At 39.0% G+C, this 23,325-nt stretch overlaps 2 protein-coding genes and 1 long non-coding RNA gene across 3 annotated transcripts; 1 reads left to right on the top strand and 2 right to left on the bottom strand.

Moving 5' to 3' along the window:
• Positions 1-3,784: 3,784 nt before the first annotated feature.
• On the bottom strand, positions 3,785-10,196 carry LOC110166783 (uncharacterized). Its single transcript, XM_055155859.1, has 4 exons — positions 10,019-10,196; positions 6,411-6,430; positions 5,289-5,456; positions 3,785-4,237 (listed from the first exon to the last, which is right to left on the bottom strand). Exons 1-4 carry the CDS (start codon positions 10,194-10,196, stop codon positions 3,785-3,787), a joined length of 819 nt encoding a protein of 272 aa, XP_055011834.1.
• A 2,970-nt stretch (positions 10,197-13,166) lies between these two features.
• On the top strand, positions 13,167-14,464 carry LOC129409495 (uncharacterized). Its single transcript, XR_008632436.1, has 3 exons — positions 13,167-13,250; positions 13,366-13,431; positions 14,147-14,464. It is a non-coding gene; the product is annotated as an uncharacterized LOC129409495 (long non-coding RNA).
• A 3,287-nt stretch (positions 14,465-17,751) lies between these two features.
• On the bottom strand, positions 17,752-22,971 carry tmed6 (transmembrane p24 trafficking protein 6). Its single transcript, XM_020932088.2, has 4 exons — positions 22,759-22,971; positions 22,296-22,422; positions 20,073-20,248; positions 17,752-18,581 (listed from the first exon to the last, which is right to left on the bottom strand). Exons 1-4 carry the CDS (start codon positions 22,969-22,971, stop codon positions 18,348-18,350), a joined length of 750 nt encoding a protein of 249 aa, XP_020787747.1. The 3' UTR covers positions 17,752-18,347.
• Positions 22,972-23,325: the final 354 nt, after the last annotated feature.

Genomic DNA, 23,325 nt, shown 5'->3' with positions numbered 1-23,325 from the left:
GGGACTATTGCGCTGCATACGGACTGCCAGGACTGAACCAGGACTGAACCAGGACTGAATCAGGACTAAACCAGGACTAAACCATTTTCAGTTCTGGTCTGGTCCCGGTCTCAGTTCCGTCTGGTCCCGGTATCACGGTTTAGTCCTGGTTTGGTCCTGGTCTCAGTCCCAGTCTCAGTCCTGGTCCTGTTCCCGGTCTCAATCCTGGTTTCAGTTCTGGTCTCAGTTCTGGTCTGATCCCAGTCTCAGTCTTGATCCCGGACTCAGTCCTTGTCTCAGTCCTGGTCTGGTCCCGGACCTGGTTTAGTTCTGGTTCAGTCCTGGTTCAGTCCAGAGGCACAAATAATGAAGAAAATTGTTGTTTTTTTGTTTTTTTTCGTTTTCTTATTTTTGGTTTTATATTAAAAAACAAGGTTCTTCTTCTGTCGCATTTTTCACTTTGACTTTTATTTTATTACGACTTCATTCTCGTAATATTATCATTTTATTCTCATAATATTATGACTTTATTTTAACTTCGACTTTATTCTTGTAAAATTATTACTTTATTCTCGTAAAATTACGACTTTTTCTAGCTTTGACTTTATTCTCATTATATCACGACTTTAATGTCGAAATGTTACGACTTTATTCTCGTAGCGCCAGCATCTTTTTTTTTTTTTTTTAATCTGACCCTTATACTCCGTCGTACAAATGAATGCAGACCCACGGTGAAGATAACGAATGCTAATTTACTCTTCACTTCAGTATAGATCGGGGGTCCGTGTCGCGACTATTAGATATTCTTTTGGAAATGGGGAATCAACACCGGGTGCAGGCAGAGATAGAGCCGTGTGAGGACGTTTGGATCGGGGCTGCGTGAGATCGTAGACTCGTTGTTTGCGGTCTCCTCGAGACGGAGCAGAGGCAGCGCGGGACTCACCTGGTTTAGGCGTATGCGGGTGTCGGGTTAGACCTGGTCAAATGCGGATTTAGTCCTTGTTTAGAGACGATTCCACCTCCTCTGGTGCCCAGTCCACTCAAGGCTACGGAGCGTACACCACGTCCCGCTGCCCGTGATGTGCAGCCTGCAGAAACACCGCGAATCCCGGACGCTCCCCTCAGACTCAGCTGCTGTGTAGCCGCTGAGAGTCTCTTCAGTCCCGCTGCGCCGTAACCCGGTCCGGAAAGTGAAGAGCATCACGGACACTTGTCACGGGGCTTTGAGGGCTGCTCCACGACAAAAACACGGATAAAAAGCAAATAGATTTTTGACTTACAACAAAGTGTTATGATTTTGAATTTCCCATTTCAATACTTTCAAAATCGAATGTAAACTTTACTCACAGCAAGACCTTGAATTTATCACTTTTGAATTTGCTCTACAGCCTCTAATAAATAGAGAAACGAGCAAAGACTTGTAGGACATAAAGAAGGCCAGCGGTGTAGTAGTAGAGCTTTCGAACCCTCATAAAAAAAAAATTAAATCTCCAAAATTATTGTTATGTCCATTGGGAAAACACCTCTCTCAATTTCCCTCCTGTGCCTATTTGAAGAGTGAACTACCAAATGAACTAATAGTGGTTTAATGCTGGGTTATAAAGAGTCCATTAATAAAAGCAGATATATGCAATTTTCCAATTATAACAAAAACAATAAAATCACCACATAACTTCATATTGTGTGTCTTCTCTTTTGTTGGGGTAAATTAGTGTCTTTTACATTCCTAAGCCATGAGACATATCTGTTTTGTGAACACATGTGCCCAGACAGGTTTAGCCTCTGTGCGGGAATAACATACTTTCATTTTCTATTGCTAGTAAATGATTACTATTGAGGTGAATGAACTGTGTTTTGTATATTAGCTATTATTATTTGTTGATATGCAAGATGAACAGAACGTACACTCTGTGAAACCCGAGATTGGACGGGGGCTGAGAGTAAAAGTCAACGCCTCAACACCCTAAAGTCATCCACCCCACTGTGTTGCCCAGGGTAGCTTGGTGTAGCTTGTGTTTAAATTGCACCTTGGCGATGTAAGGATTCCCATTCAGGTGTAACCATCAAAGAGGACAATTAGGGGTGTCAAATTATCACGTTAATTGCGATTAATTAATTACAGTCATATTTAGCGCGTTATGTTTTTTAATCTCGTTAATCTCATTTTTAATCTCTAACTTTACTATTTCTGTATGCGAGTTGCTTTATTATAAAACCTGTTTTTATGTGTTGTTGGGACAACAACACACACACAAAAAAACATTTATAAATTTTTTTTTTATTTCGGTAATTCCACTCATTGCCGGAAACCCACACAGAACGCGCGCAGTAAGAGCGACGTAAACGTCATGTTAACGTTGGCGGCGTCAGGCACAATGGACGAGGTCGTAGAGCCAGTAGAACAGAGGCAGCAGTGCACAGGTAAAAACACATTCGTGTCTTGGAAATTCTTCTCCCGACGTGAGGTATAAAAGAAAATAACAAATATAAAATCGCCTACAACTTAAATGTCACTGGTGAAAACAACCTGCATAGACATAGACATAGATGTCTGCACTACTGTCCTATAGTGACCTGCCACATGAGGGGACACGCACACAAACACACACAAACACACACAAACACACACAAACACACACAAACACACACAAACACACACAAACACACACAAACAAACACAAACACACACCTTCATCATCGTCATCAACCTGAGAACGCGCGGACCACGTTTCCTTCCATAGTTACTGCGCGAACACCGACGTGCTCCCGCGCGCCGCGTGTGGATCGTGTTTTCTCGCTACGCTGCGTAAACCGCGCTTCCTCCTGTGCGCCTCTAAACCAGAACTAACACCAAGACTAAAACCAGGACTAGTCCAGTCCAGGACTAAACCAGGTCTAAACCAGGTCTAAACCAGGACTAAACCAGAACTAAAACCAGAACTAAAACCAGAACTAAAACCAGGTCTAAACCAGGTCTAAACCAGAACTAAACCAGAACTAACACCAGGACTAAAACCAGGATTAATTCATTCCAGGACTAAACTAGGACTAAAGTAGGACTAAAGTAGGTCTAAACCAGGACTAAAACCAGGACTAAAACCAGTAATTTCATATATAAAGCATTTCTCTATCAATAATATTTTTAATATGGTTAAGGAAAGACTGGACTTTTTATTGTCTTTAAGTAGACAAAAGTTATTATGTTCAGATTTCCTCGTCTTTGCTACTTTACAGCAAACAGTTTCTTATTCATGGAGACTTGGGCTCAACAGCCAATTTGGAGAGATTTGTTAAACAATAAATTACTTTATAAAGTCACTTTTTTAAATCTATATCAGTCTTTTGATCTGCCACAATAATGTAATAATGAATTTAAATGAAAATACCTCAAATTGAAGGCTTTTCTCAGCAATTTTTAGGTGAGATTAAAATTAGATTAATTAGATTCATTAATTACAGATCATAATTAATTAATCTCTAAATTTTTTTAATCGCATGACAGCACTAAGGACAATATTCAAAAAATGTTAAGTCAGAAGGATTTATTGAGACTTACACAAAGTAAACAGCTTAGTTATGAGCACTGCAGAAAGACAGGATGAGAGCCCTGTGATTTATGTGTTTCCAGCCTTTATATGAGTGAGTATCAATAAATGTATGAAGGAAGATCTTGTCTAATCAGCAAAGTGTTATTTTCATGTCTCACAGTGCTATCCTAGATTCTGAGAAGAAAATGTATTCTGTGTGTGCAACTCACTGTTATTGAGCTTCATTAATCTTACCAATTCAACATTGGCATAGATGTTTATTTATAGGTATGAGTAAAGTTATATTGATTAATTGATTCATCTATGATGATTGGGGAGGGGGCATGGCTGTTGGAGGAAGCATGGTTTGGAGCATGGCCAGGGTAGGGGGCATGGCCCATGATGGGGGCGTGGCTAGGGTAGGGGGTGTGCCCAATGGAGGGGGCATGACTAATGTAGGGGGCATGGCCTGGATAGGGCGCAAAGCCGATAGAGGGCGCAAAGCCAAAGGAGGGGGCTTGGCTGGTGGGTGGGGCCATGTTGGTGGAGGGGACCAGGTTAACATGTGGGATGGTGGCCAGGACTCTCAGACTGTCCTGGATCTGCCGGTCCAGGATGTTAAACTCGTTCTTGTAAGTGCCCTTGTTCACCACTCGATTCACAGCACATTTGTGAAGCAGGCTGTCTGCACTCATCAGAGTGGTGTAGAGAGTCTGTAGAGCTCCACCCACCTGGAACAGCGTTTTTATTTTTTTAGACATAATTTTTTTAAAGATGTTAGCTGGCAATTGGTAATACAATGGACATTAAAATCATAATACAAACAAATAAAAACATAAATAAAATGTTACTTTTAATTTAACAACTTAACAGGATGAGTTAGGTCTTGTTACCTGTGATGTTAATGTAGTCTAGCTGTGGAGTTACTGTTGAGTTACTGTTGAGTTACTGTTGAGTTATCATGATGTTACTGTGATGTAACTGTGATGTTACTGTTGTAGGATGACTAAGAAAAGGGTCCCTTAAATGATATTAAAGATTGGAATTTAAGAGTTCTAAGTTAAAGCAGCACTCACGCGGCCTTTGTGAGTGTTGGGGCACCACTCAACCAATGTTGAGAAATATTACTAATACAATATTATCAAATGCCAACCTTAATTAATTGCTTAATAATTAATTAAACAATTGTTCTGAAGGTTTGTAAATGTGCAATGGGCAAGGAATGTGCCTTTCTTTAAGTTGTGTGGGGGTTTGTGACACAGCTCTCACATTACATTTTATAAACCATTAACAGTTTTACACAAATAAAGTATTCACATGATATTTACAAATCAGCATTAAAACACATTGGCAATAGTTCATGGAACAAACTGTTCATTTAATTCAGCCTCTTTCTCTGGAGAAAGTCCAGTAGTCAGTTATAGTCAGTGAACTTACTTCATTCTCTCATTCTCTCTTCATTCTATCTCGTAGCTCTTTTGCCAGTGAAATTTATTCCTTTGCAAAATAGCCTTTGTGTGAGATAGTATGAACAGAAAATGTCTTAAGTCAATAAATCTTAATTTGGCGTGACAGGTCCAAGATAGGGCTGTTGGAAGTGGGGGAATGATAGTGTGCATCCAAAGTTAACTCCAGTCCAGGGCATTGTCCAAACTTTGGTGCAAGTTCTTATTTAAAGATTTGCCATGATTTCACATCTTCCATAGGTCAAAGGTCAGTAATACTACACTGTTGTGTTACTGTGATGTTACTTTTGTATTACTGTAATGTTACTGTGATTACCTGTGGAGTTATGGAGCCAGATGACTGGAGGGTCAAGACCATTTTTTCCACAGAAGTGAGCTTCTGTCCCAGCTGACGGCAGTGACCCTTCATCACTCTGACCTCTGAGATCTTAAAGCTGATGTCCCTGCACTGGGATAGTACCAAAGACGTGTAGTCCATGGTCAGCTGAAAAGCAAAATACTACAGTTCATACACTAGTTCATGAACAAGACTGTGAATAGTTGTCCAAAATGAGATAAAGCACTTTGGCCTAGAGGTGAACGGTGCAACTCAGAAGAGCTAGGAGTAGATCTGTTGGGACAACCAGCAAAAACAACCCACGAGGAAGATTTTGTCTTAAAGTCCCTATTTGTGCTCAGACCGGCCTACCCGGCCCTGTTGTATTATCACATAACACAGGGCTATATACATTTCTGCAGTCTGACAGTGTGCCAGTTTTGGCCTGAGAGAAGAAGACCAGGCAGCACAAGTGAGTCTGAACAAAGGCCAGATAAGGAAAAGGAGGAGGATGGGACAAGTTTCATATTTACCATGTAGTGGTAAGCAAAGCAGAACAGGTGGTAGCTTTAAAGTATGATTTATTTTTGCTATTTTTGTCCATAAACAATGAATCATAAAATATACACTTATAGTGCATTAACTGGAGTTAAGGAAGTGTTTAGGGGAAAAAATGTAATTAGTTCCTGCAGCTGAGAAAACTGGTTTGTTTTGAATACAAAGTAATTAGACAGGATTGTATATTAATTAGATGCATATTGAAATTTAAAAGTATTTTGCGACTCACCCTGCAAACAGAAGGTTTTAGATTTGATGCAAAAAGTGTTGATCAGCAGTTACTGTGGTTGGAGTCGTTTGTATAGTATTTCTACTACAAAAAAATAAAAAATAAAAATAAAAAATGCACACACACAAAATTTTTCTGTCACTCAAACACAAATGTTTACTAGTTTTATTAAGTATTAAAATTTTATAATTAGATTTTTGAATTTGATAATTTGTAAATTCATAAAACATGGCATTCAATTTACTCTGTGGTACTTCCAAAATGCTATGATGCTATTATACTATGATTCATAATTGATTGAAAAGTAAAGTAAAAGAAATATTTGCATGTCTTACCTGAAGTGTGATGCAGTGGACTGGAAAGAAGTGAAAGGAAAGGTTGCTTTTATACGTGGCTCAGTCGCATCCTTATCTTGGAGTGTCATATTTCAAGCAGGATTTTCATTTAGAAAACAGAATCAAATGTATTCATGTATATAATCTATTACTGATTGCAAATTATAAACTTGAAAATTGAAAACATATGGAGTAAGGATTTGGATGCAGTATTGGTGATTGACAACTGAAAAGGAATACAGAACACTATTAACTATTCATCAAAATCATTTGATGTTGCACTTGAACTTTCTGCATAGAACTTTCTACAGTTCTTATGACCACTTTCATAGAGTGAGTCTCCAATATGCGACAAATGCAACTGATACTTTTATTTACATGTTTTGGGACTGTAAAGACGTCAATATATATAAAAAATAAAAAATAAAAATGTACATCATGTATTCTTATAATTAAATTGTTAGGTAAAGATTTTTTCCCCACTTAAAAAAAAAAATTATTTGGCAACTGTACTTGTAGAATATGGACTGAAACACATGTGCTTTTGATTTATCACAGATTTCTGGGGGCTTGAATTTGCTCGAAAATTCTACTCTTCAAATATATAAGGGCATATTTGAAGGACTGTGGAAAGTGCAATTTCAAAGACAGAGGTTTGATATTGAACATACACCTTCCCACACACACTGTGTACTTTGTATTTAAAAACTGACCGTCTGTGATGAACGCTCTAGAAGATATTAAGCGTTTAAAATGGAAAAAATCAATGTGGTGCCATTTTTACCATGTTATTCCAAAAAACGATAGCACCCACCAACATAAAATGGACAGTTTTAGAAAGACTAGATGTCTGTTTTAACATATTAGTCCGGTTCCTTATTGCCATTTTTTGACCTTAGTGGGAAGTTTTTGGGGATTTGCTAACCTATATATTTTTGGAAAGGTTATAGTATATGGAGTCAGAAAATCAATGTTTGCATTTGCCCACATGTCTTTATGGTGGCCATATTGGATTTAAAAAAAATGGCCGCCAAAAAACCCTTTTTGGAATATCTCAGCCTCTGAATAAGTTGAAATGTTGATTTTAACTGCTAAACCCACATTTTCAGGGTCAGGGAATCAAATGGTGCTAGTTACAAACCTGTAAGACCTACGCACATTAACCCTTAGATGAATAAGTGGGTCAAAAATGACCCGGTTTGGTTGTTTCTTGCATTTTCACTGTAATATTCATATGTAATACTCCATGTTCCTCCAAAAACATGTTTTTTATTTTTTTTATTATCCTGCTGAAATACATCAACAATATTGGTAAAACAAAATATAAACATCACATGCAGCTGGTCAGATAACTCAAAGAGTTTAAAAGTAGCTAACATAAAATTTGGATGTTGGATGTAAACACACACATTTAGACACAATATGATTACACAACTTTTTTATGAGACATTTTCTATACATCATCATTATCATCATCACTTTCATACAACCATAGACTGTATATATGAGTGGACAGATCTAACGCTGTAGCCGCCATGTGCCAAATAGGAAGTTCTCCAGGAGGCTCTTCCAGCTCCTTCTGACTCTGGCTCCAATGGACTTACATTAGGATCTTGTGGCTCCTCTCTCTGTACCTGCTGCAGTGAGCCTTGACATTTTGGTCTTAAAATGTTTGTATGAACCCGATCTACATGATCCTGATTACCTCCGCCAAGGAGGTTATGTTTTTGCCAGCGTTTGTCTGTTTGTTTGTTTGTTTGTTTGTTTGTTTGTCTGTTAGCAACATAACTCAAAAAGTTATGGACCGATTTTGATGAAATTTTCAGGATTTGTTGGAAATGTGAAAAGGAAGGACTGATTTCATTTTGGGGGTGATCCGGAAGAAATCCTGGATTCTGGATCACTTTGAAATTTTAGTTAACATTGTGGTAAATGGGGCCAAAAAATTTGTTTCTCAATATCTCGGTTAATTATTGACCAAACCCCATGAAATTTGACTCAGGGATGGACAATGAGATCCTCTTTCATATTCCAAAGGCTGATCCGGATCTGATCCAGAAGACTGATTTTATCACAATTTCTATAAAAAATGGGGGTAGTCCTTGGCGGAGGTCTGCGCTCTCTGAGTGCTTTTCTAGTTTTTTTTTTTGCTATTTTGTCCATCAAAAAAATCCTATTCATAATATAAAGCCCATGGCTGGATGAGATCCATCCTGAGTACCTTAAGTCTCTGGATGTTGTGGGTCTTGGCTGACACGCCTCTTCAACATCGTGTGGCGGTCGGGGACAGTACCTCTGGACTGGCAAAACCGGGGTGTTGGTCCCTCTGTATTAGAAGGGGGACCGGAGGGTGTGTTCCAACTACAGGGGAATCACACTTCTCAGCCTCCCCGGTCTGTGCCAGGGACTGGAGAGGAGAATCCGACCGTGGTTTTCGCCCCGGTCGTGGAACACTGGACCAGCTCTACACTCTCCATCAGGCGCTCGAGGGTTCATGGGAGTTTGCCCAACCAGTCCACATGTGCTTTGTGGATCTGGAGAAGGCATTCGACCGTGTCCCTCATGGTGTCCTGTGGGGGGTGCTCTGGGAGTATGGGGTCCGAGGTCCTTTGCTAAGGGCTGTCCAGTTCCCTGTATGACCCGGAGCAGGAGCTGTGTTCATTGCCGGTAAGTAAGTCAGACCTATTCCCGGTGCATGTTGGACTCCACCAGGGCCGCAACTGTCACCGGTTCTGTTCATTGTATTTATGGACAGAATTTCTCGGTGCAGTCAGAGGCCGAACAGTCTGGTTTGGGGACCACAGGATCATCTCTGCTGTTCACAGATGATGTTGTCCTGTTGTCTTCATCAAACCAGGACCTGCAGCACTGGGGCAGTTTGACCCGTGTGTGAAGCAGCTGGTATGAAGATCATCTCCTCCAAATCCGAGGCCATGGTTCTCAACCGGAAAAAGGCGTCTTGCCCTCTCCGGGTGGGTGGAGAGTCCCTGCCTCAAGTGGAGGAGTTCAAGTATCTCGGGGTCTTGTTCATGAGTGAGGGGAGGACGGAACGTGAGATTGACATGCGGTTTCCTTTTTCCTGATATTACCATCTCTTGGTATTGTGATGTCCACCACCACGGCTCTGCTCTGTTTCTTATCCACCACCACTATGTCTGGTTGGTCCATCACCATCCTGTCAGTGTGTATCTGGAAGTCCCACAGGATCTTGGCTCGGTCGTTCTCCACAACCTTTGGAGGTGTTTCCCACCTTGATCCTGGGGTTTCCAGCCCGTACTCTGCACAGATGTTTCTGTACACTATGCCCGCCACTTGGTTATGTCGCTCCATGTATGCTTTCCCTGCCAGCATCTTACACCCTGCAGTTCTGTGCTGGACTGTCTCAGGAGCCTCTTTGCACAGTCTACACCGTGGCTCTTGTCTGGTGTGGTATATCTGGGCCTCTATTACTCAAGTGCCCAGGACCTGCTCCTGACCTCCAGAATGAGCCTCTGTGTGTCCTTCAGACCCTCTCAAGCCATTGGGATGGAACCCTCCCTGCATGGTCAGGAGCTTTCGTGTCTTAACATCTGTGGTCTGTATCTCCTCCTTTGGCCAGCTTATGATACCTGCAGGGTATTTGATCACTGGCAGGGCAGAGCTGTTGATTGCCTGCGCCTTGTTCATAAGCGAGACCGCAGTGTCAAAAAACAAGCAGGACACCCCTATTGGACGACGGAAGAACTGGAGCTCAGAGCCCACGGCCAGACCAGAGCTCGGAGCCCAGACAGCCGTGGATCTATCCATCTTGTTGAACAGTAGCTAATGTTTATTAAGCAAATATATGCAATAAGTGCATGCGCAATTTGCTTCATTTAGTTTTCTTTAAATAAATGATGTCATGATAGCAGCAGTTGGTCCTAATGAAGGCTCAGGGTCCAGGTCCACGGTTCACCACTGCCAAGTACAAAGGTGACTGCAGAACTGCACACCAGAAACTAAAGGTTTATCCTGTACCGACATGTGTCAGTGCAGCAGCCAGTGCCAGAATGATGATGATTCCGAAGCCATGTTGTTGCATAGACTGTATAAAAGAAATGGACTAAGTGAGTGTGACCCACAGAGTTCAGTACTACTCAAATGAGGCTTGTCATGTTCATGGATACAGGAGCCAATCTGGAGCCAGACTCTATATTATGAATAGGATCATGTGTCGTGGGTTAACACAAACATTTTAAGACCAAAATGTTTGAGGCTCACTGCAGCAGGTACAGAGAGAGCAGCCACAAGATCCTAATGTAAGTCCTGGAGCCAGAGTCAGAAGGAGCCGGAAGAGCCTCCTGGAGAACTTCCTATTTGGCACATGGCGGCTACAGCGTTAGATCTGTCCACTCATATATACAGTCTATGGTTGTATGAAAGTGATGATGATAATGATGATGTATAGAAAATGTCTCATAAAAAAGTTGTGTAATCATATTGTGTCTAAATGTGTGTGTTTACATCCAACATCCAAATTTTATGTTAGCTACTTTTAAACTCTTTAAGTTATCTGACCAGCTGCATGTGATGTTTATAATTTGTTTTACCCATATTGTTGATGTATTTCAGCAGGATCATTAAAAAAAAAACATGTTTTTGGAGGAACATGGAGTATTACATGTGAATATTACAGTGAAATTGCAAGAAAACAACCAAACCGGGTCATTTTTGACCCACTTATTCATCTAAGGGTTAATTTGGGTAGGTCTTACAGGTTTGTAACTAGCACCATTTGATTCCCTGACCCTGAAAATGTGGGTTTAGCAGTTAAAATCAACATTTCAACTTATTCAGAGGCTGAGATATTCCAAAAAGGTTTTTTGGCGGCCATTTAAAAAAAAATCCAATATGGCCGCCATAAAGACATGTGGGCAAATGCAAACATTGATTTTCTGACTCCATGTACTATAACCTTTCCAAAAATATATAGGTTAGCAAATCCCCAAAAAATTCCCACAAAAGTATATAAGGAACCGGACTATATCCAAAATATGTGATGGTGTTCTGCATTTTGTTGAGTTTAAGCTGTGTGTCAAATATTCAGAGTGTTCTCTTAGCTTCTGAAAGTGCCTTCACAGACCATGAATGCTCTGCATGTAAGCAGACATGACATTTTCAAAAAATCATTTTGCAAAAGTAAGGCAGAACACCATCACAAATTTTGGATATGTTAAAAAGAGACATCTAGTCTTTCTACAACAATCCATTTTATGTTGGTGGGTACTATAATTTTTTTGGTATAACATGGTAAAAATGGCACCAAATATTTTTTTTTCTATTTTAAACACTTAATATCTTGTTCATCACAGAGGGTCAGTTTTAAAATACAAAGCACACAGCATGTGTACAGCATGTGTGCACAGATGTGTGTTCAATATCAAACCTCTGTCTTTGAAATTGCACTTTCCACAGTCCTTCAAAGATGCTCTCATATTTGAAGAGTAGAATTTTCGAGCAAATTCAATCCCCCAGAAATCTGTGATAAATCAAAAGCACTTGTGTAAAAGTCCAAATTCTAAAAGTACATTTGCCAAATTTTAACCCTTGAAAATTTGAAGGACCGACCTTAAATTGTTTTTTAGACACAGCAATCTGAAAGTGGCTCCTTGGACAACTCTGCTCAAAACAGGTCAGGGGAGAGTTGACAAAATATTTTTTTATGACAAAACTATAAGGAACTGGGAGCTAAATTTTGGGACTTTTCCCATTGGGAAGTGTGTGAACCTCTCAGAATTTTTTCAGTCAAATCTGAGATGGTCAGGCGGAGGCATTTGGAGATTTAGTGTGGAATGATCCACTTGGCTGTTGTTTGGTTATCTACTTTTGTGGCTACCTGGCTCATACACTGAGCAGATTTAGATTTTTTTTGTGTGTGAGCTCAATTTTTTATTATCATATAACCAGCTAAGAAGCCATTTGAGATGCTATAGGCTTTATACCTTATGTGTCAGCAAATGTGGAAGACGGCCTTCCAGAGAAAATACATAGAGAGAATAAACAATTTCATCTCCAACTGAAACAACAGAGTGGAATAATGAGTAATTACAAACTTCATTTAGACCAAACAAGACCAAGTTACAGGTCAGATATGTGGAGAAGCAACCTTGTTCACTGTCAAAATACCTGTTTTTCTAGGTATTTTTTTAGCTAAACATCACTTGTAATTTAATAAATGTAAGGTAGAGTTGTTAATGTCATACTATGGAACATTCCAGGCAGAGCAATGACATATTCATAGAAACAGACAGACCCCCATCCAAAAAGTTACATAGTGACCCTTTAAAATACAAAAATGAACAATTTCATCTCCAACCAAAACTGCAGACTGAGTAAGAACGAGGCCTCTCCTGTTGTGTTCATTGGTTTTACCTAGGGCCCTGACACAGATCTGCGGACCCTACCTGACCAGTCCTTCTGTTAAAGCGAACAGACTGAGAAGTGCAATGTAAATGTTTATGCAACAAAACCTCAAACAAGATCAATTAAGTATCTCTCTCTCTGGGGCGCCCGCGCTCTCGCTTTTGCGCTCTCTCTCTTTTTCCCTCTTTCTCTTTCTCTCTTTCTGTTTGCTGTCTCTCTCTTTTGCTCTCTGTCTCTCTATAAAATATGGGATTAGGACTAGTGTAACCCGCATTTGAGAGACTTTTATTGTCGCGGGTCAATTCCGTTTCACCCCGATCTCCCCCACTTCCTTTAAGTTGCGGGGTCACCGTGTCACTTCCTCCTCCTCCGCTCCGCTGTGGCTGTGGCGTGGTCTGGGCGTCGGCAAACAATTTCAATAAACTTTTAAACTACGAATCGTACAACATCCACAATTAGGTGAGTGTTTTGCCACATTATTAGAATGCTGCCGATTTAATAATCACGTTCAACAATTTCGCTAAACTACTTAATTCTGTAAAAATCGCTAATGCCACGTCTCCGACCCTCATAGAGCCTCCATATAGATTGTACACACCTGGCCGTGTATGGAGAGGAGATCGCAACGCGAAATTCGAAGGTACCTGATTTTCCTTTTGTACTAATAAGAGCCGAAATGAAGGTAAAAGATTCCTTAATGTCGCTAACTTTGTTTTTCGCGACTTTGATTAATTTGTGCAGTTTTAGCACAGTTACTAGTATTTGTTAAAACTCCGGTGGAGTTCGTCAATTGAATTGAGCGTAGATACGCACTTTACTTTGAAACATATTGATATTGCGCAATATTTGAATTTATCGGCCTTTGCTTGGGTATTGTTTGGTAATTCTTTGATTTTAATTGACTTAATAATGATACTTTACTTACTTAATTGTGATAAACCTACTGAATTTACTTTACTTTTTGAATTTCCTTGATTTATTAACTAACTTAATTAATCATTTAATTTTAATGATTTAAATGATTTAACTTTATAACTTATTTAATTTTTTTTTTCACTTATTGACATTGAATTCATTCATGAATTGAATTGAATATTAATTGTAATTGTTGAAAATGTTAATCCTGATGGACTGTTTGTGTCATTAGTCAATGACTACATTTAATTTATTGTTAATGTGTATTCTGATTAATGAATTAATTGGTATCTTGAATGTACTGATTAAGTGAACATGAATTGAACTGTTCACTTGTGCTTGTATGTTTATGCATACATTTAATTTATTTTTGGTTATTTAAGACCTGTTAATGTTTTATTTAAATGATATTCATTTGTTTGTTTTTTTGACTTTTTTAGGTCAGGTTTTTTCTATGGACTGATTGAACTCCAGCTTCGCAGAAACTCTCAACTAGGAAATGATGGAATGATGGCGAGCTTACCCAAAAACCTGAACTTAGATTAACCTGAATCAAAGTACTAGATAACTGGACAGTTTTTTTATTTTTTTATTTTGTTTTGTTACTCCTGTGCTCTGTAAAAATTTTCAATATACTTCACCCAACTTCATATTTATGACTTATGTCTCTTCATTCACACTCGGGCTCCTCAAAGAACATTCTTCTGATGCTGCTTTTGTGGCCGTAGTCTGCCCCTAGCCCTAACACATTTGCGTTACACTAGCAGCATGAAAATACTATCAGAAGCAGAAAAAGAAGAGGTGGTAATAAAAGTTAAAGGAGTTTTACTACAGCTTGTTTATCATAGAATGTATGACTCGCAATGTAATTTAAATATTTCTTTCCAATTTTTTTCTTACTTCTCTTGTAACAGAAGTCTTCACTTTGTGTGTGATGTAACTTTTCTAAATGAGAGGGTCAAGCACATCCATGTTTCAACTGTTTTTACTGATAAAATAATATAGTTAATTTAAAATATACGTTTTCATTGTGAGCAGTGTTGCCTCTCCACAGATTGTAACTTTGCTTTGTAGTGCCATCTGCTTAGATAGATGAAACATTCTGGGCAAAACTACAGCAAGACAAGCAGATGGTGGACCCTTCTCCAAAACTGACACTGGTTATAACTTGAAAATGTTTGGTTTGTGTGAGATGAGTGAAGCTCTCGTATTGACTGACAAGCAACTCGTTGAAATCAAGTTCCTAAGTGGCAGAGCCCGCCTGCAGGATACACTGTCTGATAAAGATGCCTAAGCTGTTGCCTTAAAGGCATTTAGTTTCACTTTATCACAACAGTCGAGTCAGTCTGCCTTCAAGGTAAGAACAATAAGTTACATTTCAGGAGTATCACAAAGATAATAGAAACCTCTATTGTTTTATTAACTTAACATTTAATTTTGAATTATCATATAACCAAAAGCATATCTCAGTAAGTAGTAATTTCTGTTACTTTTTGTATATTGGAGTGATTATTATTCTTTTTTTTTTTTTTTCACGTTCATAGAATAAATATATATAAATATTACAATCACATTCACTGCAGACCTAAACTTTTTTGCCTCAAGTCTAGGGTTAATTTAAATCTTTATCCAAGTAAACATATACATATGCATTTTCAAGAAAGTGTATCCAAAGTATATGTGAAAATGTGATATGTTAGTTCAGAATCGTGAACATTTACATTTACATATTCTGTGTATTTAAGATTAGAGCTGATGAAGTCACATATGGTTTCAAGTCAAACCAGTTCTGAGATCTAGGAAAGTTTCTGCCACTGATCAGAAGTGATTTTCTGTAAACACCGCTGTCTACAGTACATTCACTAGGCTTTATTATGTTCACTATTTATGGACACACTTAAATTGTTACCGATGTATCTATTTAACTGTAGTTTTGTATAACTTCACAGCTGAGGCAAATAGATATAATTTTAAATTTAGGACAAAATTGAGGATTTTCTTCTGTGGGATATCTTGTATTATCTTTTATATTTCAGCAGCTCCACTCCAAGCTCCTTTGAGCTCCACCTCAAGGGCAAATAGGGCCTGTGATCAAATGTAGCTTTGTGTTAACTAATTACACCCTAGTTAGAGTACTCATGGAGTATGTACTTTCAGTTGCAATGGACTACACATCTTTGGTGCTGTCCCAGTGCAGGAACATTAACTATAAGATCCCAGAGGCCAGAGTGATGAAGGATCGCTGTCGTCAGCTGGGACAGAAGCTCACCTCTGTGGAGGAAATGGTCCTGGCCCTCCAGAACAGGCCATCTGGCTCCATAACCTCACAGGTAATACACACAGAGATGAAAAAACATAGACAAGTATCTATGACCTAGTTGTATTCTTGTTCCAGGTGGGTGGAGCTCTGCAGAGACTTTACACCACCCTGATGAGTGCGGACAGTCTGGTTCAGAAGTGCACCATGCACCGAGTGGTGAACAAAGTCAAATACAAGAGTGAGTTTAACGCCCTAGACCGGATGATCCAAGACAGTCTGAGAGTCCTGGCCACAATCCCACATGTGAGCCACGCTCCCCGCACCAACCAGGTCCCTTCCACTAGCCGATACCAATCTGCGCTGGGCTACACAGTGGAGGAGGTGGATGACGACTCGGATGATGACGTTGGGGTGTTGGTGCCCTTTGCTCTAGGTGGCACTGTAGCTCTTGCTCAAAATCCATTTGCCATGCCTCAGGCCAATCTGGAGTTTGAGTCTGTGGTGTTAGTGGAAAATGGTCTTCTGGTCTATGCAGAGCGCCTCACTGGGCATTTTTAAAATGTGCTGAAATTATGCTATAGCACAACAACATATCTCAACACTGTCTTTATTCCACTGTGTCCTTTTTACTCTAAACAAAAAAACTTTCTAAGACACCTAAATTAAACAGATTTTCAATTGTGTCATCAAGAAGTCCAGCTCTGTCCTGGGCTGTTGTCTGGACTCAGTGCAGGAGGTGGGGGACAAGAGGGTCCTGACTAAGGTCATCTCTATGCTGGGCCATGAGTCTCACCCCCTGCAGGACGCACTGTCTGCTCTGGAGAGCAGCTTCAGTGACAGACTGATTGACCCTCGCTGAAGGAGAGATTTCGCAGGTCTTTCCTTCCTGCTGCTGTCAGACTTTACAACAAACACTGTTAACACTGAACATGTGCCATTCAATTATATCCATGTGGAATTATTTTTAAGTCTATTTTAAAATAATTTTTAAGCTATTATTTATTATCTGTTTTATTGTATGTTACCTTTTCCTGCTGTTCTGAAATTGCGCGTTGCAACACTGGAATTTCCCCACTGTGGGACTAATAAAGGCTTATCTTATATCTTTTGGGTCAAAATGTGTGCTCATTAAATTCTAAAAGTAAAATATAAATTTAGAGGTAATTATTTTTTTTATTTTGTGTTTTGTAATTTCACTATCAAAGCATTCCTTTTACACTCAGAAAATGAACTAAAGTTGAGTGAAGTGTGTAATGCCTCTATGTGGGATTAAACTGACAGCATCGATGTTATTAGGCATTTTAGGCATTAGGCACTATCTATGACAATTATTCTGTAAATATTTTATCCCTACTCTGTATGTATCATAACAATAATCACTACATTTTATGTTCCTTTTTAAGTAGCAGTTGAGATTAAAGTAAAGAAGATAATCTTACATAACAACCAATACTGATGGCTAATAAACAAAATAGCTCATTCACCTCAATAGCAATCATTTATATCTAGCAACAGAAAGTATGTTAGTATGTTATCCCCACAGAGAGGTGGAGCCTGTTTGGGCACATTTTGGCATCAAAGTCAGTGTTGAACGCATTTGAATTTGAAGGCAGATGCTTGAAAAAGTTGACACAAAACTTCACAAAAATATATTATTTTCCATAATTCAAAATTTTACATTATAAATACAACCACATCTCTGAATTTCATTATTTATTTTATACATCCATGCAATTTCAATAATCAATTTCAGCAAAAATTCTATTAAGATAACAAATGAGAATAGGGGCATGAAAAACAGGGCTATTATTATGGGCAATCATACAGATGGTCAGCCATCACACTGTAGTAACAAAGAGCCATTAATCAGCCAAAAATAATTACCCCTAACACATGAAATTCCTTAAATGCAAAAAGATACAGATAATATTCTCATGATTATTCCTCAGTTCTTCTAATTCTCAGATGCTTCACAATAGGCTTTTATGTCTGTCTATAAACCATTTCATAACTTAACACCACCAACATTATTATTATTATTATCATTATTATTATTATTATTATTATTATTATTATGTAGAAATTGTACAAGTACAATTTATAAAGAATATATATGTGTTATTTTTTTCCACTAAAATGCTTGAGTTTGTTGTTGATCTTGTACAATTCATACAATTTATTTTTGTAAATTTTAACCAGTAGAAAGTTAAAAATCACAGCTTGTTTATCAAGGGCAGACTCAAAACAGTGTCCAGATGACCACTGTTTCTTCAACTTTTTCAACTTTCAAATCACTGTTTTTGATTTATATCATTATTTGAGAACAGGGAATAGCACAACATACAATTATATATTAAAATCATGTACAAGTCTAGTATTTCTCAGCAGCGTGGCTTCTCCTCTGGCTGTGTTTCCTTGGTGATGAAGAGGCGTTTGAGGAAGAGCAGCTGCAGGTAACCTGAGGTGAGGATGAGGAGGCTGAGGGCCAGGGACATCCAGGACACATACTGTGAGTTAGACAGCAGCAGGTAGTAGTCTGCACTCTTCTTCATGCGACTTAACGTGTAGTAGCGAAACATGTGGAAAACATAAGTCTCCACTTTGTGTGTGGCCTCCTGCAAAAATATATTACACAATAAGAAGTGGAAAAGCATCTGCACTTAAAAGTGCACTATGTAACTTTTGTGGTGGAGGATCCAGCATTTGCTTATCTCAACAGGTGCTTACTGATATCACTACAAAAATATCATAAAACATGTATTTTTACAGATCATTGTATCACTTGTAACGGCCTGGTGGTGGTGGTGGTGGTGGTGAAACATTCTAGGCAAAGCAATATCATCTCCATGGAAACAGACAAGCAGGTGGCAGACCGTCCACCACAAAAGTTACATAGTGAATCTTTTTGGGTGGCTACCGTTTAGTTTTTTGCATTGGTTTTTGCATTTTGGTTCCATATCTGGCCAAAATATTTGGGGTTGCTCAAGACACTTGAAAATTGCCCTATACAGTTTATACTATAACATAGTGAGCCAAATAAAGGCGTATTTGAATAATCTGTCATTTTATTCTGCAAACACAAAATGAAACTTGCATAAAAATTACTTAGAAAGTCCATAAATGTTGCTTAGAAAGTCCGTAAAGTCCATGAAAAATTAGAAAGTCCAGCAACCACTTTGGCTTTGATGGCATCACAAAATATGTGCCTTTGCTCTTTGACAACTTTCTGATCTTCATTCTTTGTTAGGTTACAGTTAAAATCTTGAATAAGTTTCACTCCCCATTCAGCAACATCACTGACAACTGTCCTGGAATGCACAATTTTAGCAGCCTTCTGAAATTCTGTATCATCAGCCCAGTCTGCTGGGGAATTATTAAAAATGCTTTTTGCAGACCAAGAGCTTTGAAGAAACGCATCGTGCAGGTGGTGACAAAATCACTTATCTGCTTCCCTTTATAATCTGCTTGATTAAGGGCATCACAACATCGGAACCTCTGAACCTTCCTTTTCCATAATATTGTGAACCATCATCTTCTTCTGTTCTTCTGTCACACTGGAGCCGAAAAATGCCAGACCAACCATTTCTTTGTTCAAGTACCAAAAATGCTGTTAAGGCTACTTTCTTGACATCTGAATTTTCATACTGTGACAGCTTCTTAAGGAATACAAAATCATTTGTAGGGGTTTCGCTGGTGATGGGAGTTCAAACCATACTCTGATGTACAGGCTTACCGCAAACCGTGCTTGAGCACAGCATGGTTCTAAAGTCCTAGTGTGATTGCGCCCTTAAAAAAAAAAAAAAAAAAGCAATAGTTTCTTTCCCTGCTAACTGGTTACTCTTATAGTGGAATAACTCAGTTACTAACTCATTTACTTTTTGAAAGAAGTAACTAGAAACTATAACTAATTACTTTTTCAAAGTAAGGTACCCAACATTGCTGAAAGCACAAAATTGGTCAATTTCCAGGAAACTTCAAGCAGCTTGAGCAACCTCTAAAACATTTCCTTTTTCTTTCAAATTTCTTCAAATCAAGGTTATCTGAAACTTTTTACCATGCTGTGATGGACCACCCTAAATATCCATAGTAAATATAGAATGTTGTACCCCAATGACACTGAGAGTGTTGTTGAGATCCTTGCTAAGTTCCTCTTTCTTTTTCTTCTCCTCTTCCTTCTTTTGGGTGGCGTCCTCATACCCGTCGTAGTGCACTCCGAAACTCAAGAAGACTTGCATCATCCCGAAATGGTTGTGGAAGTTACTGAAGCACATCTGGTAGAAACCTGCTCACATGACAAAAAAAGAAATGATTATTAATGATGAAATATGCACTTTAATCATCAAGAATGACACAGGGTTTTTGATATCATTGTTTCTTTTTTGTTGTCAATACTTGAGAGAGTGAAACCTGACCACTTAAGTTTATAAGAAGAGAGAATGTCTGAAACTACTGTAAGAGGACTGACCTCTGACCTATGGAAGATGTGAAATCATGGCTGTTATCATGATATTGAATCTTAGGGAATAGACTTGCACAAAGTTTGGACATTGCCTCAGATAGAGGTTAACTTTGAGACACTATACTCCTCCCCCACTAACTTTTCTACAAAGCTTCACCTATTGATAATTCAGTTGACTGAAGTTTGTTCACTGACTATAATCGACAAATAAAAGACACTATGGGATTTTTGATGGAACAATCTCTTAATCTCAAGCCAATGAACTTTATCCAGAGAAAGAAAGGAATGAAATTTAATTCATTCAATGAACTATGGCCAGTGTGTTTTAATACTGATTTGTAAATGTCATGTGAATACTTGTAAACTGTCAATGTTCATAGTGTGTAATAGGAGGGCTGTGTCATAAAACAACCCACTCAACTAACTCACATTCCACACGCAGATCCACCATTGGTCAGTTCTTCCCGCTTATCTTAAGATTTAAGACAAGGAAAACAGACCTCAGCCCAGTTTTGCAGATCGCCCAGTTCTGACCAGTTCGTTCAGATCTCTGTTCATCAGCAGAAGATCGCTGAAGCAGTTCAACTCAGAATGGTAAAGATGGTAAAGAGCCGAACAGGAGAGACAATGCCCGAGTTCTCCCTCTGTTCAAAGCTGTGCCTGTCACTTGACGTGTTTTTATTCACATACCTGTCGCTGATCTGATTTGAAAACGAAGCTTTCATATTTTTCCAAATTTAAATATTCGCATTTTTGCAGACAGTCTTTTTGATTGATTAGCCTTAATCCGTGACCAGCACTCCTAGACCTCGTGGACATTGAAACGTGTCCTCCAATCCTCTGGAACAGAGGAGAGTGTCCTTCAGCCTGACGCCAAAAGAGCCTGGAACATTGATCAGATCACGTGGCCTTCGTCCGTTTCATTGCGTTTGATTCTTCAGAACCGACGTCCTGAGAAACTCAAACCTTCATTGGACCCAACAGGACCACATTGTGACTGGACATCTCCACGCTCCCTGGGTGGTATGCGCACTTTCACAGAATGGCTTGTTTTATCAATCTAGAGTCAGCACAGAACTTTATATAACTCTTAAAGTTGTGTTTAATCTCACATCTCTAAACACCAGTTTAGAGCGACCTACACTCATTTGCATATTTGATATTTAAATGCTGTCTGTTTAACTTGGTCAATAAATATTCATAAACTACAGTTTGCTTTGGTGAATAGTGATGTTATTTCCAATGATGTCATTTCAAAATATGCAGGTCACTGATGTGGACAAGAATTTACAAACCTTCAGATCAATTGTTACATAGGTAATTGATTAAATTGGATTGGTAATATTTCTCAACATTTGTTGAGTGGTGCCCCCAAATTTATTTCTAGTCAGAGCCGAACACTCACAAAGGCCACGTGAGTGCTACTTTAACTTAGAACTCCTAAATTCCAATCTGTAACATGAAATACCCCCCTACATCATGGTATCACGCTGTGAGCCCATGTAGATTTCAACCTACATATTTTGGTGCCAGCATGAGGCCAGATGTCATCACACTACACTACTTTTATTATTCTGAATGAGTGTTGAATGTAATTTTGTGATTGTTGAACCATTTGAAGCTATTATGTATAATTCATATAGACAGTGCACCTATCAATTTGCTCAATATGTGATGGTTAAGTGATGATATAATCCCTCTTCGACAGTTTCTCAGTTTCTTTCTGTGTCTTTACTTCAACAGGAGTGAAAGGGAAAGTCCCTTTATTGGTTTGTGTCTGAATGTTTGGCCCCAAACATCCCACTTAAAGGTTCCATGAGTGTGTTTATGCATAAAACATGTTATGGTCATTATAAATGTGAGCACAGACCAGTCTCCTTGGCCTCAAAGCGGATCTGTCCTGTAGCATCATCCACAGTGTCAAGCAGCAGACCTCCAGGGGCGTTTACTGTGACAGACAGGTGCCTGTCATGGCCCACCCCTGTTACCCACTGCACCTGTCAGCACATGGACACACAGCAGCACAATACACACATTTATTACAGGAGGGGATCAACCACCAAAAAGTTACATATTTAAACAGTACCTTCACACCTTTCAAATTTTTCTTTTCACATTTAAAGTACCTACATGTAGTCAGGTATACTGTTATCAGTTGTTATATTATTAGGTGTATAACTATAACTGCGTAAAATTGCACTAATAATCTAAAATGCACTGTTGAGTAATTTGGTCACTAGCTTCTCAGATAATACATTTAGTAGAAAACCTTTGAAAAGAACCAAAGTTAATGAATATACAAATAAAAAAAATACAGCTGCTTATTGCCTTACCATGAAGTTGAGGTAGAAGATTTCACCCACGTGAGCAAAATGCCAGACGCACTCAAGCCCTGCTGCGGGGAGGACAATAGAGAAGTCATACTGGTCAGCCCCCCAGAACAGCTCCTGGTCTGTGATATTCTCATGGAGCTGAGTCTGGGGCCCACAGCTCACCAGGGGCCAAAACACAGCCACAAGAAACAAGGAGCCCGTCTTCAGAAACATGCTGAAGGTTTGGAGAGAGAGAGACAAATGAAAGTATGCTGTGAGGGGCAGCAGATCAGGAATGATTAACAGAAGCCAATGGGAAAATTGGGAGGCTGTGACAGATGGAGAGAGGGAAAATGTCTAGGAAGAAAACAAAAATGGCAAGAATTAGTCTAATTATCATAGAAAGTTAAGTTAAATTCATAGTGCTTTTCTATCTTTGTTGCGTAGGGGAAAAAAAGACTCCCTATTACAATGCACATTCAGACACCAGTTTACACAGACACAAGAAGCACAGCAGGTTAAGTTTCTAATGACACAGCAACAGAATGAACAGGTGGGAGCTGGGATCGGAGCGTGAATTAATAAATA

This window comes from Boleophthalmus pectinirostris, unplaced genomic scaffold, assembly GCF_026225935.1.
Source record: "Boleophthalmus pectinirostris isolate CB_2022bp ecotype Guang Dong unplaced genomic scaffold, ASM2622593v1 HiC_scaffold_2, whole genome shotgun sequence".
Lineage (NCBI taxonomy): Eukaryota > Metazoa > Chordata > Actinopteri > Gobiiformes > Gobiidae > Boleophthalmus > Boleophthalmus pectinirostris.
This window is presented reverse-complemented; position numbering and strand designations above follow the sequence as displayed.

Bases quoted from the DNA above. Each gene is read 5' to 3' on its own strand.
- LOC110166783 (XM_055155859.1), bottom strand. From the start codon at position 10,196: ATGGATAGATCCACGGCTGTCTGGGCTCCGAGCTCTGGTCTGGCCGTG. The intron at 6,431-10,018 runs GTATCATAAGCT...ACTTCTTTCCAG, and splicing joins AGTGATCAAATACCCTGCAG to TCCACTGCATCACACTTCAG. The intron at 5,457-6,410 runs GTAAGACATGCA...TTTGCTTTTCAG, and splicing joins TCCACTGCATCACACTTCAG to CTGACCATGGACTACACGTC.
- tmed6 (XM_020932088.2), bottom strand. From the start codon at position 22,971: ATGTTTCTGAAGACGGGCTCCTTGTTTCTTGTGGCTGTGTTTTGGCCC. The intron at 20,249-22,295 runs GTCTGTGCTCAC...TCATGTGAGCAG, and splicing joins CTTTGAGGCCAAGGAGACTG to GTTTCTACCAGATGTGCTTC. The intron at 18,582-20,072 runs GTACAACATTCT...ATATTTTTGCAG, and splicing joins ACACTCTCAGTGTCATTGGG to GAGGCCACACACAAAGTGGA.